General features: G+C 41.7%; 1 protein-coding gene across 6 annotated transcripts in view; it reads left to right on the plus strand.

Annotated features, from left to right (window-relative positions):
- Window positions 1–6999: 6999 nt before the first annotated feature.
- Window positions 7000–13551, plus strand: part of LOC148040208 (pentatricopeptide repeat-containing protein At2g33680-like) — a 65710-nt gene continuing 59158 nt past the window's right edge. The window contains exons 1-3 of one of the 6 annotated variants that reach the window (XM_087697604.1): window positions 7101–7180; window positions 10427–10484; window positions 10909–11058. In XM_087697604.1, coding sequence (XP_087553730.1) covers window positions 10483–10484; window positions 10909–11058 — 152 coding nt within the window. In that variant the 5' untranslated portion in view covers window positions 7101–7180; window positions 10427–10482. Of the gene's footprint in view, window positions 7181–10426; window positions 10653–10908; window positions 11059–13551 lie in introns of those variants that run through there. The other 5 variants (XM_087697584.1, XM_087697593.1, XM_087697612.1 and 2 more) reach the window with 5 other exon arrangements.

Consider the following 13551-nt stretch of genomic DNA (forward strand, 5'->3'; position numbering starts at 1 on the left):
CTGATCATACCCCGAGTAAAGATCACCCAAAGAATAGATCGCTCTACTTGCAAAAGCCTCTACAAATTCATCAACCACAGGACCTGCACACACATTTCTTATGGTCACTTTATTGACCGGTTGCATGTCTTGAATAAATCTCAAAGTCCCATTCTTTTTGGGCACAATAAACCAATGATTTGAGTACGGGGCTGAAGAAGGCTCCAAAATCTTCATGCAAATCTTTTCATTTAGCAAATCCATCAGCTTTGGCAAGTAAGCTTTAGGCACTAGAATAGGCCTCAAGTTCCATGGTACATGTGGCACAGTAAATATGACCATAGGAGAGACAACATTTGGATCTACACAACCTATTTCACTTGGTTAAAATGCAAATGCCTTCCCATGTCTAGCCAACATCTGCATAAAACAGTTTCTCTCAACAGGCAAAAGAAACCCTTCTGCACCAACTTTCAATTCCTGTAATGTTTCACATGTAAACTGATGACCTATATCTTTAGGATCCCATAAGCTTGGCTGCCTTGACACTTTTTCATACATACCCTCACTCTCTGGTGGAAGTGGCAAAGCAATTGGTTTCACCTTTTTGTCAACTGTCTTATACTTTGTCTCCACAAGTGCTTTAGCCCATTGTAATCCTTCCTGCTGAGCAAACAATGCTATAATATCATACATATCCAAAGAACATACTGACAACCTCTGTTTTCAATCTCATTTTCTGCATGTATAGTTGCTAAAATTTCAGCCATAGTGTCAGTAATATTCAGCCCATAAAAGATGCTTGAAATGCCATCATTTTCAGCTAACAGGCCCAATGATCTCAGTTTCTTAATAGCCCGTTTCATAGATATGTGTTCAGCCCTACACATAGCTTCCATAGGCTTAAACCAACATGAACTGCTTGCTGTAAACTGAGAATTACCAATAGTAAATACATGCTTCATTTCATCAAGAGGTGAGTACACCCTCTGAACAACACTACTGTAGCCCCACATTACAACAATGCTTAATGAAAATCCAGGTCTTTGAATTGCCTTGGATTTGGAACCAAAGGAGACTCTCGAAGCATATCACGATTTCTATGATGATTAACACAAATAGTAAGAAATTGGACTACTTTTCTCCCATCCTTGCTTCTGACTCTTGCATAAGCAGAACCATCATCAAGCACCTTTGTTTCCATACGCACACCTGTAATATAGGGCTGTCCCAAAATCACTACATATGAGGAATTATATTACACAAAGAAGTGGTGCTCTTCCTGTACATTACCAATTGTCACTTTTACATTAGGACATGCAGCATAGAGCTCCCCTGAAGAATTATTTGCAGCCCTCATATGCCAACCATGATCAGTGTCCACAGGCCATGCACCATTTTCATACAATCCCCGCTCAATAACATTTATCTTAGACCCATGGTCAAGTAAAGCAACACAAGGAGTTTCATGCTTCCCTATTTTCACTACCGTTTCAGTGGTAGCTCTAGCCCAATGATTTCATGTGTAGTGGCTTCGAGGAATAAATCCTAGAGTCTCTTCTCCATATTGATGCATTTGCCTTACTCCACCATGCATATTGCTACAAGACAATGCATTTTCAGCCACTTTCTTCTCTTTTTCACATGCTGTCCCCACTGATTAGTAGCATCCAGCATAGATAATCCAGTACTTACTTCATGCTCATATTCAGCCCAAATACCCAACAAACTAGTTTCCTCTTCAAATTGCAGCAATGCACTAGTGGTATCACCAAGAAATTGACGCTTCCTTTTAATTATGTCAATGATCTCATCATGAAATTCTCGCTTGGCAATGCCAAGCACCTCTCCCAAGATAAATTCCACCCGATTGTTTAAGATCCGTTCTTCAAGAACCTTCTTAAGATCTATGGTTGTCTCAATGTCAGATTGCAACTTATATCCTGGCTGCTTGCCTTTCTTTTTGCCCTCTTGTTTGTCATCCTGTTTTTGCTCCTAACTAACCTCTTCCATAACATGCTGGGAAGGTGGCCGATTTGCAGCTTTAGGCTGATCCACACTTCTTCTTGTCATTCTTTTAGATGTCCATGCAATATCTTCATCTCTTTTTCATTTTTCTTCCACAAGTACATCCATGTTTTGTACGTTTGCTAAATATGCATACACTGAATATGCATCTACCAGTGATTCCCAACCAGTTATGCCATGAATGTCTTGCCGTGCATGAGACATTTCACTATATCAGTGACATTTCTCTTTTCAGCTGCATGTAAAGCATGTGTCCATATTTCAGGCTTTGGACCAACCATCACTTGGCCATGCATTCTATCCAACTGTAGACCAAAAGTAGAAGCATGTACTGCCGCATAAGCATTTCGCACAGCCAAGTCTTCCAACAACTTTTGCATACCTCCTTTTCCAAAATTCAAAGCAAGAGGCAATCCCGTTTCTTGTGCATGGATCTTGCCATCTTTCCAAAAGATAAGCTGTCGTGCCAAGGCCTCCTAATAGGCAGCACAATCCTTTCTCTCGTGCTGCAAACTGTCACACCACATACTTCTTTTTCCAGGCTTAGGGGTTGCTGCCCATCCACTTTCCTCTTGTCCTTTTTCGTCCAATTTTGCAATCTTCAATTGAAGATCACGCATCCCTTTGACCAATTCATCCAAGACATCTTCCCTAACAGAGGGAATAATAGTAGGTACAACCATACGGTTAGCCACAAAAGTAGGTGGCTTACTGGATACATCAACTATCTTACTCGTAACAGTGGGCAAGCTAGAGACATGCAATCTTTCTTTTCTTCTATGCTTCTTCACAAGCACAGTAACAGCTTCCTTGATATGTCTCCACTCTGTTTTCAAACTGTCTTTGTAGTCTGATCCTCCAACAAATCATCAAGCTTCTCTTAAAGCTCAAGATCAGCTGCCTGTAGAAACAATTCAATTTTCTGACTTACAAGAGCTTGCTGTTCTGCAAGATCCAACTGCTCAAATCTACTTTCAAATTCTCTTAACAATTCTGTAGCCACAAGACCCTTATTGGGTTGTATAACCCACTCCTGAAAATCTTGCGCGTAATCAAACTAGTGTCCTCAATGTAAAATTCTTCCCTGAGTGTCTTCTTGAAGGCTACCCAGTCTGCATCCTGCAAGAATATTTCAGTAATCCGTGCTTTCAATTCATGAACAGTAACACATACAAAATACCAACTCCATGCAGATTGAGCCACTCCAAAGAATTCCATCTTCTGAGCATAGATATATACATATGCAGATACATTTATGCCATTGAATAACTTCACCTCACGCTCAACTGCTTGCAAAGCATTCATCACAACACTTTCTGTTTGAGCTGAAGCTTGCATCACCTGTTGTTGTTGTTGTATCTACATAAACATATGCATATTTTGCACCAACTATTGCAAAACATCACTGGAGAATGTATTTGAAGGTTCTCCCATATTATCTTTCCTTCTTCTTTGACGACCTTTCACGTCGGGTTCACCAATGTCGGAGGGGTTTTTGTCGAAAGGTCGAATCCACCGGGGATTAGAAGTAGAAGGAAGTAGAGATAGGAGATGGAAGAGAAGATAGAGAATACCCAAGTGGTAAATACGACAAAAACAAATCACAATGAATTGAATCAATATGTATTGAAAGAACTTGGAATCTTTGCACTACTCAGAAGAATCTCCAGGCATTAGTTCTCTTGAAGCTCCTTCGTAGACCAAAAACGTGGATCAGAAAAATCAGCTCTTTCTCTGTTGCCCGGAACCCAAATCTGATGGCTTTGTTGGCTCTGAAAGGGAGGTAAAACTCAAGGACACCTGTTCACGGATCTCCCAGATCACTCCTTCCTCTTCTTTCAGTTCAATTTGCAGTTTTCAGCCTGTTTACAGCGATCGCGATGCATGCGATTTTGTCAATTTGTTTTTTTAATGGAAAATCTCCTAATTGGCTGAAAAAGCAACTAGCTTTTTGCATGCTATCCTAATCTAGAAGCTTTTTCTAACTTTTTCGTATTTTTACAATAAATAATATCAAAAATAGACTAAAATTATCCAAAAATCTAGTATTTTCGGATAGTCCATGCAACTCACACTAGTACTAATGGCTCAGATCACATTGACTCTCTAGATCAATAGAGAAGTTGGATGATGATGCATTCCATACTTTTTCACACTGTGTCCTCATAACATCACGACACCGTGCTTGGAGATCTAGGAGATAGTTGGGTGCCAGCGATAGTACCTTAGAAGCCTGCACCTTGTGGAGATGCTTCATCTTCGGATAAGAATACTACTTTGCCATCGGCTTCGTGCCTGGGTGATCGCCGTTGGATGTACCATAGACTTCAACAGATGGTGCATGTAGAGGAGAGATCCGACCTCCTCCTCGTTGGGTGTGAGACACACTTTGTGATTCAAGGATTGAGGGAGTCCTTGAGAAGTGGCAATGATAAGATGGACCATGGTTGTCTTGGAGGAACTAGGCACATGCCACTGAGCTTGTTTGTACTAACTATTGTTTGATGACCTATGCCATATAGGATAGGGAGCCCACCTGTGTGAAGGAGGCTTTGTAGTCACGTAGCATTGGAAGAAGGCTATGGAACAGGAGTTGGATGCTATTGAGCGGAATGGCACTTGGGATCTTGTGCCTCGGCCCATTCATAGGAAGGTGATTGGTGTCAAATGGGTCTTCAAGACCAAATATCACCGTGATGGTACTCTGGATAAGCACAAGGTGTGGCTTATTGCAAAGGGTTTCACAAGGCGGCCAAGGGTGGATTTCCATGACATCTTTGTACCTACAGCTTGGATGGCTACCATTAGAGCCGATCTTGCCTTAGCCAACCATAGGAGATAGCTGGTTTATGAGCTTGATGTGAAGTCTGCCTTCCTCAATGGTGATTTGAAGGAGGAGATCTATGTTGAGCAGCCTCCTAGCTTTTGCGTATTAGATGGATAGGTGTATAGTTGGAAGAAGGCCCTTTATAGCCTCAGACAGGCTCCACGTGCTTGGAACAAGTAGACAGACTTGTTTCTCCAAGGGAAGTTGGGGTATCAACGTTCCTCTTCCGATCCCTAGTTGTATGTCCACACCTCAATTAGAGGGCACCCATTGTTTGTGCTTTATGTGGATGATCTTATTTTGACAGATGACCATGCCCAGAAGGTCAAGGAGACTAAGGTGGCACTACATGAGGTGTTCGAGATGATGGATATGGGCCTTCTTCATTTCTTTTTAGGCTATGAGATTTACTAGACTTTGAGGGAGATTTTCATCTCTCAACAACAGTATGTGCAAGAACTTTTGGCCATGTTTGAGATGGAGGGATATAAGGCCACTTCTACTCTTAGGGATCTGAATTGGAAGGCTACATCCCATGCAGATTCTCCAGCATCAAATGCCACCCACTATAGGTAGTTGATTGGGTCCTTGATTTGGCTTCTTAGCACTCAAGTTGATTTTTGCTTTCTTGCAGGTCTGTTGGCTAGGTTCATGAGTGAACCCAAGATGGTACATTGGCAGGTTGCTCTGAGGATTTTGTGGTTCCTGAGAGGGATCCTTGATCTTGGTATTCATTATCCAGCAGGTACTCCAACTTCCCATTTGGTGTTCACAAGCTAGACAGAGATGTTGATCATTGCAAGTCAATGACAGAATATTGTTTTACTTTGGGTGCAGGTGTTATCTCGTGGAGTAGCAAGAAGCAGCCCACGGTTGCCCTTTCCTCCATAGAGGCAGAGTATAGACTGGCGTCTTCTACCACATGTGAGATAGTATGGCTTCCGAGTTACTAAGCGAGCTTGGCTATCCTCAGACAAGTCCTACAACACTTCATTGCAACAATGAGAGTTGCATTGCTTTGGCATGGAACCGAGTGTCTCATGCTAGGTTGAAGTATATTGAGATTCAATACCATTTCATTCAAGAGAAGATCTTGGACGAGACCATTGATGTGGTTTTCTACAAGATAGAGGATAATCTTGTAGATTTGTTTATGAAGGTGCTTCCTCAGCTTTTCTACAAGAGCACTCTAGATCCTTGAGCCTTATGCCGTGTCCAAGAGATCTAAGAGGGGGTGTTAGAGATTATTCATCCCTTGGACTAGCATTTCTCAGGTTACCATTGATACAATCAGTTCTCTTGGAGGTACTCTCGGAGAGCATTATTGATTATTCCTGTCAGTCATTGGACATTTTAGCAGACACAATGTATGGGCAGTTTGTTAGGCAAGTGATGGTGCCACGTGGCAGCTAGAGGACCGATCGTTGATTTTTTTTACTAATTTATATTATAGTTGGCAGCTTTTTGATCAGGTTGGCTAGTTTTTTGTTGGCCAGTTGCATTATTTTATTTCATTCTTTTCTCCGATTTAGCCCACTTGGCAGCCTGCCCCACATACTTGTTTCCAGGTGCTGGTAGGAGAGAGAAGGCTTAAGGAGATATGTCTACAGTCCTTGTATATCTGCCCTCTTCATTTCAACATTCATTGACTGTAGATTTCTGTGTTCTATCTCTTTTGTCTCTCCCTTTCTCTCATGTTGATTTTCTTTCGGTCTTGTCCATACGCTTCCGCATTTGGTGCACTCTAACACATGATAACTCTCATGACAATCTCTATGGTCGTATTTTCCTTATGGCAGCATATGGCACATGCCCTCCATATTTTTCTTATCACCAATACCTATGGGTGGTTGGAACAGCTTTTTGTTTGGTAATGTTAGATTTGACCATCCCTTACTTTTCCCCCAAGGACACTATTACTTAAAAAGGACGCGAGAGAGAGAGAGAGGTTGGCGAGCAGGAGAATTCTGCGAGAGCGCCAGGGTTTCACCTTCTCGAGCTCCCATGGGTAAAGGAACAGGGAGCTTTGGCAAACGCAGGAACAAGTCTCATACACTATGTAGGCGATGTGGGAGATGCAGCTTCCATATTCAGAAGAGTCGGTGTGCAGCTTGTACATATCCTGCCAAGCGACTGCGTCACTATAACTGGAGTGTGAAGGCAATTAGAAGAAAGACTACAGGCACAGGCAGAATGCGCCATCTTCGTCATTTGCCAAGGCTATTTAAGAACAACTTCCGTGAAGGTACTGTGGCACCTTCAAAGCAGCAGAAGGCTGCAGCAATGGCTTGAGCAGTATATTCACATGGAATGGAGGAATCAAGTCAATGTCAGAGATCACTCAGCGTAACAAGCTCTGTGTCATGTTGCTATCTGGTTTTAATACAAACTGAAAATTTTGGCTCTACTTTTCATCACTTGTGGCAGATGGGATGCCATCTATTAGTTGTAGCAGGCCTGTTATTCTTGTATGGCTTTGCCATGTTGCTGTCTGATTTTAATACAAACTGAAATTTTGGCCCTTCTGGTCAAAAAAACACAAGAGAGGGAGAGGTTCAATGTGGTTTCGCAGCCCTTGTAGGTCCTAGTATGTGACTAGGCAGCCGACAAGCACCCTTTGTTTGATACCTTGGCCTCTCTAGGGTGACCCTTTGGGATCCCGAGGTGAGATAACTAGTGTCTTTATAGTCTTGACTCTTGGTAGGCCATTGGCAACCAATGTTCACCTTTTGTTTGATACCCTAGTTGCTTTGGGGTGAGACACCTCAGGATATTTTGGGTTGAGCTATGCTTTGTAGTCTCCGTCTTGGGTACTGGTTTTGGGCTTGAGAGGGGATGTTGAGCTAAAAATGTATTACAGACTAATTTGCTTATTAAAATAGCCCCAAGACATGTTTATTACCGAACTTTCATTAAATTACCATACTTTCCTAGAGTGTTTGTGCCGCATAAGCCAAACCCTAATTATGGAGGATCCGCCTTTTCATTCAGTCCATCTCATCATTGCACAGCTACCATCTTCTTTCCACTGCTGTCTTGACCCCCCATTGGCAGATACCTCAGTTTGTGGTGCTGCTAGCTAGTGTCCAGCTCCTGGCGATCAGTCCTCTTAGCCCAAATTGTTGTGTTTGCTGCTGGTGAATCCTTAGTATGTCTCTGCAGATTACCAGCATGTGCCATCGTCATTTCGGCATTGAGACACTTGCATTTGCAGTATACAGCTCGTTTGCAGCCTACTCCTGCAGTCTACAGCAATCGCCTATCTTCTAGGGGCGGCTAAAAGGCTGTGTTTGCTTTCCTAGCTGTCGCCTTCATCTTCCTCATCAGCCGCATCCTGCTGCCCAATGTTTCTGAGCTGCCACTGCCTTGTTCAGCTTGATCCGGACACACAAATCTGCATCTACAGCCGGTGAACACATATGGGGGCTGCCTGCTGTGTTTTGGGACCAACACAAGTATGACACTCTAGATCATCTCAATGCCCCGGTCCTTTGGACACATGGGAGTTCAAGGTTTTATATCCACTCTACACATTGCATTTAGCATTCTATCTACTCATAATGCGTTCTTCAATGATCATTGTCTCCAACTCTCTGAGTTACTCTTCACTTCTGTGTTCTTCCCTTATCTCTTTGTGTTTTGTGGTACACTTGTATTTATCTTTGGTGCTCGAGTATTTCTTTATAGGAGGGTCCCATCTTCGACTAGAACTACTTCAACAATATCCCCTTGCTTTTTTAAATTTCACACAGAGATCTTCATCATGACAAGTCACCAAGATAGGTAGGTCTTCTTGGAGCTTGACATTGAGGTTCCATCTTTGGGTTTTCCCAATCGTTCTCACTATGAATCTTTAAGGACGCAATAGTGGAAGAAGCTCCTTATCTAGGTAACATCCCATCCATTCTTGTTTGTGGTGTGGGTATCATGACATCATGTTGTCTTCTTCAACTATCCTCTTTTGTGCTTTGCAGTGGAAGCCCTTTTTATTCTAGATCTAGGCTTCCAGCTCCTCTCAGTTCATGGCCTTACTTGTGTCAATGCCTCCATTACCTTCACTGACCAGGCGGTTGTAAAGAAATGCTACGACAAATGTATAAACGCATAGTGTACAACAACACAAATAACACAATCTGAAGAATGCTGAATGCCAATGAATGTATGAATGAATGATGATACAAACAATGGGGTCTCCAACGTCCATATCTCTAGGACTAGGGCAAAGGTGACTAAAAGAGTGTCAAAGTGCGTCATACATGAACTGATCCCGAAACAATAGCAGCAATGTCGAATGACCTCCGAATGATGTGGCAGCAGTTAGGAGGCTGATCAGCAGCAAAATGCAGTTGTGATTGATGATATCAGCAGGATGGCCTGATCAGGCAGAAAACGCAGCTGTCCCAGCTCTGGAGATGTCCACTAGCAGCATTGTTTATGCAGGATTTCCATTATTTTTCAAATGAGGGCACATATTGAGCCATTTTGAATGTTTTTTGGGCCTTATGCACATTAGAGTGTGGTCTGAGGCTAGTATCAGAGGCCTTTCCAGCTTGTTCAGTGGTATAGTTTGAAGTAAGGCCTGTTTTCAGATTAGTTAAGGGCTGCTTACAGCTCATATTTTACAAGTTTCAGCAGGTTTCACTTATCTTTTGCTGGCCACTAGTTGTTTGTACAAAAGCATGAACTCATAGGAGGATTTTTCTACCATTTTGTGGTTCACTGTTGTGGAATTGGGCATCTTCACAATAAGCTGAAGTATGAGCTAGAGTTTTGGCAGAATACGAGTCCTAGGTATTTGGTCACTTTTGGGCATTTGCAATTTGGTCACTTTTAGGGGGTGTAGAGTCTTGGTCCATTTGCAGATATATTTAGATGCACCCTCTTGTACTTTCATCTCATCTACTGGATGTTTGAATGTTGTGCAGAGGGTCTTGTGCTCTTAACTTACCTACCTCCCTCTCCTTTTCGTAGTCAAGTGGTTTCCCTACTAGTAAGCCACTTATTTTATTAACCTACTGACCCGGGTTTAAATCTCCCTATTTTCTACACATATACTAAATGACCATGCGGCATGCAGGAATTTAACCAACCAAGACTTGGTCACCACACGCTCAACTTAACCAATTGAGCCAGATCTGTTTTGTCACCTACTTCTCTCTCTCTCTCTCTCTCATACTCGCTGTATTCACAGCATCATGAGCTTTCTTCCTTGTTCTTTAAGCCATGGAACTGAAAACCTATAACATTAGATACCACCATTGACTCTTGGTACAGGCTCCTTATTCTATGTAGGGAAGTTCAACATCTCATATTGTCACTGATTGATTGAATTGAAGTGCTTGAGTTTCTCTAAAAAGTTGGTAGAAGCTTTTTTATATGCAACTAGGGTTGCAATAGATGATATTTGTTTTAAGAAGGGGTCTGCATTTGAAAACATATACAGCTGGCCAAAACATATTGGCCACATGTATGCAAACTTAATGTGTTGATCTTAATGCAGGTGTTGATCAAAGGAAAAAAGAAAGATTTGCTCTTCATCTTGGAGTTTACTTGATTGATCGGTCAAACCTGATGATTTTGTTTTATGTGCAGGAAAGCACCAGATTTACTGAAGTCTTTTGGCTTTTTCTGAAAATTGATGGTCCAAGATGTAAATTATTGAACCTTGGTGCTCATTCTGTGTTGATTTGATGCTCTTGTACAACTTTCTGGTTGACTCTGGATGACATTACAATGTCTATCGGCCATTCTAAATCAATAGTACTGATGTCCTTGAGTTATCTGCAATTTTCAAGTGCCTTAAATTGCTGCTCTAAATGTATGCCTCAAATTCCAATCATGCGCTTCCAAAGTTGAAGATTTCAAATTCAAGTTTGGAAAAGCTATTGAATGTTTGTAGTCTTGTTCAGCCAGTTGCTGTGTTCGCTATTTGACTGAATGTCAGTAACTTAGTCTCAGGGCCTATGGCTGTTTGTGCAGTCTGCCCTCTCTCCTCTGTTAGGAAGTGAGTATCATGTAATCTCACCAGGCTCTGCTTACATGCTGTGTTTATATATTTTAATCTTCGTTTTCAGGTTTGTATCGAGGCACAACATCAGGAATGATGGGTTTATTTGCAACTGGTGCCAGTTATTTTGGTCTGATAGAATTTATAAGAGCTTGGTTGGAAGAGAGACATCCAGGATTGTCAGGCCTTCCCTCTCATTTCATTGCAGGTGTGCTTGGTATGCCTGTTCTGTTCTAAAATCTTTCTTTTGAGATTGTGGAATGACTTGTTTACTTGTAGAAAGCAAAACAGTTTCAACATCAAGAGACAATCTCATTTGATGAGATATGCAGGCTATGGGAACTTGACTTTATAATCAACTGCTCAATTCTGGTCTCCTATATTATACTCAATGAGGCAACAATGCATGCTTTCAGTCATTTTCCATCTTTAATTAGACAAGTACAAGATGATCATAGCCATTTTTAAAGGCAGTTCAAAGATTCATTGGGGAGCATGCAGTTGCCAGTGATGGATACATCCCGCTTTTTGTATTCATAAAGTAAGCGTGTTTCCTCACAGGACTCCACAGACACCAACTCTGATGAGGGCATTAAGGATATCATCTATGATACCCCTCCCTTCTTTTCTGATTGGACCCTTTTCCACTCAGATTTAGAAGGCCACCTCTAAATGTTGTTAGACCTCTGCCTCATTGCAGCCTCATATACCTTCATTGGGAATCATAGCGGTCATTCTTTCTTCATTCAACTCTCCGGAGGCTGTGATTCATGAATTTCTGGATTCAGATAGGGATCTCCTTTCTCTTGCTTTCGAGGACGTCACTGACATTATGGTGGTTCATTGAAGGATTGTGTTTTGCTTCCTCCATACCGTGGACATCCACACAACTTGGCATGGACAGTGGCCTTCATCCTTCTCCTTTTGGCATTGGCACTGGATAGTATGGCGAAGGGCTGCGTTGTGCGATGCCAGGTGGCCGTGTCCTGATTAGGCCACCTGATATGATGTGAAGGGGGGTGGCTGGATAACAGGCAGCTACCTCTGCTTGGTGCAGGCTTGATTGGGGACCCACATGGCTGCGTGGCATGGCCTAGGAGTTTACCATGGTGACTGGGACCTATCTATTTTCGTTTATTTGGTGGTGAACCTTTGTGACAGGCACGAGCGTCATGACAATAACCGCGTGTCATAGCTCCCCCACTAACACAATATTATGGGGGGAAGAAACTAAAACAGAAGGTAGAATAATATTCCCTTTAATCAAGATTTTTATTTGGGGACAGTTTTTATTGATTGAACCTACTCACTCCTCCCCACCAAAAAAAATGCCCAAGTTTTGAATTAGTTGTAGACTGTCTTTGACAGCTCTCTGCTACTCCTGCAGTCTGTAATCTCTCACGCCTTCTCTCTTAAATACTTTATGTTTAAAAATCTGTTCATAAAGTAACCTTTTGCCTTCTCTACTCTCTCTAACCTTCTTTGCTCTCTACACCAATCTCTCCTATTGACACCATGGTCTTTCATGCTGTGCCTCCTTTTGATGCACCAGCTGTGGGAACCTCAACACATGGAGGATGCCCGACCACTTTCTCTCGAATTCAAGCACACGAATAGACATTGTCTCAAAGGATCTTTTTCCATGAAGTTTGATGTGGACTTCTTCAACAGTGGCTAATGTTGTGACTATGATGTCTTATGGAACTTCGAGTGCAATATGCTTTAGCCTTTTCCTTTGGTACAATGCGATGCAATTGAGGATGATTGCAAGGTTTTTAAGACGAAGGTTTGTTATGGGAACATGAAAGTTTGAGATGCTTTAATCTTGCCGATAACATTTGATTAAGTTATATGTGCAAGGTTGTTAAGCACATGTGATGCACATGGCAATTATTTCATGGTAACAGGCCAAAGACTTCGAGGATGCAGTGGATGTCGAAGGCAAAAGTCGTAATAAGTTATGCCTAACAAGCACTAGGTGGTACTGCCCAGTGTCAAATTTGGGCCTAAATCAATTTATTGGCTACTAATATTGGTGACATTAGAGACTAGGCATTAACTGATTAATTAATGCTAATCAAAGGGCCAATAATTGCTTAGGGATACTTGGAAGACAAATTAGCCTCATGAATTTAATTATTGGTTGGTGAAATTAATTTTCTAAGCACTAGAATAAGTAATAAATTAATTTTTAAAATTAATATTTTAAAAATTAAATTAATAAGTTGGATAATGCCGAAAAATGGGATAGAAGGTTGCCACTTGGCAAAACTTGCCTACACAAGTGGAAAAAACGTTTTTGGGGGCTAGTGGAAGTCTATTCCAGCCATTGTGAGAGAGAAGAAGACTATTAAAGAGCAAGGAGATATTGTTGATATGATTTGCAACCACCACGGACTAGTTCTATAGCAAGTGACAGCAATTTGGAGCCATCCAGAAGCAAATGACAGCAGCCCAAAGTTCTTCTGGTGTATGTGAAACCATATAGGAGAGGTAGGAGTCTTTCTAGTGGTCCTAAGCTATAGGTGACATTGTCCATGGCTGTTTGAGCAGGGTAACAACAATTTTAAAGCATTTTTCGTGATGAAACTCTGAAATTTCTCTCTCTACAACATTCTCTCTCATCCCCCAACCATCTCTCAAGTTATCTCAACATTTTCCAATAGTTTGAGTCATCAGAGAAAGAGATTTAAGTTAATCTTTGCTGCGA

This window comes from Lygodium microphyllum, chromosome 2 (assembly GCF_053477565.2).
Source record: "Lygodium microphyllum isolate KBCC chromosome 2, Lygodium_microphyllum_v1.1.10, whole genome shotgun sequence".
NCBI lineage: Eukaryota > Viridiplantae > Streptophyta > Polypodiopsida > Schizaeales > Lygodiaceae > Lygodium > Lygodium microphyllum.